Source organism: Sinocyclocheilus rhinocerous, unplaced genomic scaffold (genome assembly GCF_001515625.1).
Source record: "Sinocyclocheilus rhinocerous isolate Xijiao unplaced genomic scaffold, SAMN03320098_v1.1 scaffold603, whole genome shotgun sequence".
NCBI lineage: Eukaryota > Metazoa > Chordata > Actinopteri > Cypriniformes > Cyprinidae > Sinocyclocheilus > Sinocyclocheilus rhinocerous.
The window spans coordinates 1,463,584-1,468,618 of NW_015656630.1; the positions used below are offsets into that span (position 1 = coordinate 1,463,584).

Sequence of the window (5,035 nt, forward strand, 5' to 3'; positions counted from 1 at the left end):
CATAACTGTTTGTGGTTTGAATATATTTTAAAATGTAATGCATTTTCAGCAGTCATTACTCCAGTCTTCAGTGTCACATGATCCTTCAGAAACCAACGCCAATATGCTGATCAGCAGAAACATTTCTTATTATCATCAATGTTGAAAACAGTTTTGCTGCTTCAGATTTTTGTGGAAATCGTGATACACTACAATTTAAATGTTTAGGGGTTTAAAAAAGATTTAAATATTATTATTATTATTTTTATTAATATATGGATGCATTAATTTGATCAAAAGTGTTTATAATGTTACAATAAGAATTATATTTCAAATAAATGCTAAACTATTTACATTTCTATTCATCAAATAATCCTGAAAAAAAATTTTTACGGTCTCCACAAAAATGTTAAACAGCTGTTTTCTACACTGGTAATAATAATAACAACCATGATTAATAATTGAGCACCAAATATTAGAATGATTTCTGAAGGCTGGAGTAGTGGCTGCTGAAAATTCAGCTTTGCCATCACAGGAATAACTTACATTTTAAAAGATATTCAAATAGAAACAGTTATTTTCAATTGTAATAATATTTCACAGTATTAGAGTTTTGCTGTATTAAATAAATGCAGCCTTGGTGAGATAGTGGCCTCTATTTATATTATTATAATCTTTGGTAGAGTACCTAGAAATGATTTCAAAACTCTTTAGACTATTTTTTAATTGGTAAAATATTTTGACTGACATAAACACAATGGTGTATCACAATGATTCATGTCCAATTACCTTAAATTACATAAACATACCCCTATTTATCAACTTCTCTCCAAATATCCTAAAAAAAACGCCTGCTTATGCAACATTAAGACGCAGGCGAAGAGGCAGACTCCATCTGCATAGACGACACAGTAGCCAGCACTGTGACAGATAAAAGCAACTAACCCTGGTGACTGCCCAACCACCACGCCACCAGGTGGCAATACTATCTAAAGGTCTAATCTAGGTGGACCAGCAAAAACCTACAAATTCTGGATCAGGGCAGTTCAAACCAGCCAGAAAAGGTTTCTAAATGGGACTGCTCAGACACTACAGATTCAGCAGAAAAGCCAAGCATGATTTGATTTCCTCCTTTGTAAAGGCATGTTCAGATACGTAAAACCCTAAACACTGACATCTAAGATTTAGATCAAGCAACTCTGGTTTAGTTTCAATTGCAATAGTAAGACAAAAGGCACAAGTTAACTTAGATCATTCAATAAAAGCAGCCGCCAACATAAAATACTGCAGCTCACAGATGCCTACATTGTTTTTTTTATTCTACAACCGCTCAATAAAAGGTCCTGTGCCTGTTTTGGTTTCTTCAAGATTTCTGAAGTAGGAAACGAAACCCTTGAGTTGTGTTTTAAGTGACTCCGCTCACTTAAAACTCTTAGACGTCTTGACAAGGAAGTGACATTGTTAAATGGGTCATAGAGCTCCATCTGATTCGATTCCAACGGCCTGTGCTCCTCATAACCTCCCGGCGGTGTGCTTTCATGTAAAGTTTGAGTAAATAATGTAACACTGTTCCACATTAGAGATCTCGGTCCTCATCACCCCGTGATCCGTTACAGAGGAAAGCCTCCTTTTCCGGGGTCACACTGTCCCTGTTTAGGCCTCGGGCGGGTTTGTACACACTCAGTTCCTCGTCCATACTGGAATGGGCCAGTGTGGCTTCAGTACTGTGCCAGATTCCATAGCCAAAGTAGATTATGAGTCCTGGAGAGAACAGAGGGATAATGGAACAAATTATTGACCGCATACGTGCCAAGTGCTTTTCGGGAGCCCCACCAGACTTTTGTAATTGTCAAATGACTGAAAGCCTTTATTTGATCTTTACAAGTAGCAAAACTCGTTTACGAGTGGCCGGACCATATTTCAAAGGTTTTTTGACAAGCATACTGGCTCGTGCAGGAGAATGTGCTGTACCTATAGACATCCAGATGGCGAATCGGATCCAAGTACCCCTGTCCAGCTGCATCATCAGGTACACGTTGACAAACATGCTGACCACCGGGATGAATGGAAGTAAAGGAACCTGTTGGAAGACATCAAAAAATGACTGGAATGTGTAATTATTACACATTAGTCAGTGAGCGTCTACAATAAAGAAATGTCAAGTTCTTAGAAATGTACTAATTTATTTATGTTTGCTTGAGTGTTACTTTAGTATTATTCCTATACTATTATAGTATTTATTAATATTTTTAATTTTGTGCTTTCATTTTACTTTTAGTTGAAGTTTTAGTAATTTTGTGCTTTCTTATTTCGATTTAGCTTTATTTTTATTTCAGTTTTAGTTTTAGTAATTGAAGTACTTCAACTTAAACATTTAATTAGTTGCCTAAACATGTTTAATTTTCATACAAGTTTTAGGTTTTTAATCTAACATTTATATTTTATTTTATTTCAGCTTTATTTCAGTTACCGGAACTATTTTAGTTTACAATAACAATGGCTGGTTTCATGTGGCTTTGAAAAACTTTTTTGAAGGAATTTAGAAGAATATTCATCTTATTTATTAAAATAAAAAAGTATTTAAATGAGGTTCAAATATTTAGAAGTTAAAAGACCAAGTTCAAATATATAATGAAAAACTATGTGACCCTGGACCACAAAACCAGTCATAAGTAGCACAGGTATAATAGCCAACAATACACACTGTATGGGTCAAAGTTATCAATTTTTCTTTTATGCCAAACAATTATTAGGATATTAAGTAAAGATCATGTTCCATGAAGATATTTTGTAAATTTCCTACCGTAAATATATCAAAACTTAATTTTTGATTAGTAATATGCATTGCTAAGAACTTCATTTGGACAAATTTAAAGGTGATTTTCTCAATATTTAGATTTTTTTGCACCCACAGATTCCAGATTAATATTGTCCTATCATAACAAACCATACATCAATGGAAAGCTTATTTATTCAGCTTTCGGATGGTGTATATATCTCAATTTCAAAAAATGTACCCTTATGACTGGTTTTGTGGTCCAAGTTCACATATATTCAAAAACAATAGTCTTCATTGTAATATCAGGACAGTTATATTCCCATAACATTTTTGAGTGGGGAGGGGGGATTCCATGATCCATGTAATAATTTTAAAAGGTGCATTCAAGTAATTTTCTGTATGAATCTTTTTTAATTTTTTGGTAATATATTTTTTAAGAGATGCGGAAAAGATTTAAATAAGCATTATGTCACTTAACCACATGAGTATTTGGCTTCTTGTGTATAATAATTAATAATCAACTTTTATATGGATTATATGAAACTAACACTATAAATAGTAAATCTACTGTACTGAGTTTATTGGGTGTGACCACATCCTGGTACTCTGTTAGATGTGCATTAGCACTATGAGGACTAACCTTAAAAGAGAGCTTGGTTTTACTCTCGGGTTGTCTCCAGATGATAAATGTGACAATGACACACATGCTGAACAAGACACTGAGAGCGACAATATTCCACATTGCACTTCCGCCCAGGACGGCCATCAGACTGAAGCTGAAGATCAGCAGACCTGGAAAAGAAGCAGTTTAGATGAACAGCTGAAAGAACAGCTGAATAAAGTACTAAAGCACTAAAAAAAACAGGATCTGTCTTAATCTGGTATCACATTGTTTCATACCAAGCAGACTCGCACAGACGTTAACGGTGAAGCCTGAAAGGTTGGAGGGTTCAGTGATGTTGGGGAAGATCAGCGTTTTGAAGCTGAAACGCTCTTCTATGCCAGGAAGAATCCCCATGCTGGGCGTACTTATGGTCTCACTCATTTCCATCTCTTCCTGTGTGTTGGATATGTGATATGTTGGAGAAAACTGCTCGGGCTGGTACCTGTAGATTACAATGTCATATTTTTTACAATGAACAGCCTAATTGTAATGACACAAATATTTAAATGCATTAAATTCACATGCATCTGCCCACCTTAGTACTAGAACACAGGCAGCGACCAGTGTGTAGGCCAAAAGAGTTCCTATAGACATCAGATCAACCAGGTCCTTCAGGTCAAACAGGAAAGCCATAATAGCTGCACAGGAATGGAAAGGATCGATTTATGGTCATCTGTTTTGATGACAGGATGATAGGATTGAAAGCTATATATTTTATGTAGAGAACATGCATATGTTGTAATACTATTTAGGCCAGCATTACTGGTACATAAACATGATTCCCTCAAAATACTCCTATGGAATCTATTTGTGTCTTGTTTGTCAGTGAACAGTGAACAATTAAATACATAAATAAAAAACAGTAATTTGTTTTGCAATCAAAAGAGTCAATATTCATGGATTATCAGTTGTTACAAAACATTTATAGACATGTTTAAAAGCCCATTTGTATTGTTGTGATATTTGTAAAATTGAAAAAAGGCACTTTCTACAAATAGGGTATAAAATAATACCACATTTAACCTTAGAAGGCATAAAGGGGGGTTTATAAAAATGTTATCAATTAATAATAATAATAATAATAATAATAATATATGTTTTAGGAATTTCTAAAAACCCTCAATGTCATTTTTATACTTCCTTTTCATAGAATAGGAAAAAAGAAAAAGAAAATGATATCACTACTACTACTACTGAGACTCCATAAAGGAATCAGAATGACCTGACTAATGATTTACTTAACATGGTGGTTCTTGATACGTTTTTGTCAATAATAATAAAGATGTCTGAAATATTCTGTCTCTGTCATCATAGATAATTTTCACATAATCTGTGAGAAATTTGGGGAGTGAAAATGGATAATTTAAACTGCCTTTATGCATATAAGCATTTGATTCATAGGTTAAAAGCAAAAAAGTTACAAATGCCATGTTATCTAGAGGTAACTATCAGATATTGTATATATATATTCTGTCTCATCATAGATAATTTTCACATAATCTGTGAGAAATTTGGGGAGTGAAAATGGATAATTTAAACTGCCTTTATGCATATAAGCATTTGATTCATAGGTTAAAAGCAAAAAAGTTACAAATGCCATGTTATCTATCTAG

The 5,035-nt window shown here is 33.9% G+C and overlaps 1 protein-coding gene across 5 annotated transcripts in view; it reads right to left on the reverse strand.

The window, feature by feature from the left end:
- Positions 1–591: 591 nt before the first annotated feature.
- Positions 592–5,035, reverse strand: part of LOC107720662 (high affinity cationic amino acid transporter 1-like) — a 29,236-nt gene continuing 24,792 nt past the window's right edge. For all 5 annotated transcript variants that reach the window (XM_016528435.1, XM_016528436.1, XM_016528434.1 and 2 more), the window contains exons 8-12: positions 3,958–4,060; positions 3,659–3,864; positions 3,399–3,550; positions 1,951–2,059; positions 592–1,740 (exon numbers count right to left, since the gene is read on the reverse strand). In XM_016528435.1, coding sequence (XP_016383921.1) covers positions 1,556–1,740; positions 1,951–2,059; positions 3,399–3,550; positions 3,659–3,864; positions 3,958–4,060 — 755 coding nt within the window. In that variant the 3' untranslated portion in view covers positions 592–1,555. The remainder of the gene's footprint in view (positions 1,741–1,950; positions 2,060–3,398; positions 3,551–3,658; positions 3,865–3,957; positions 4,061–5,035) is intronic.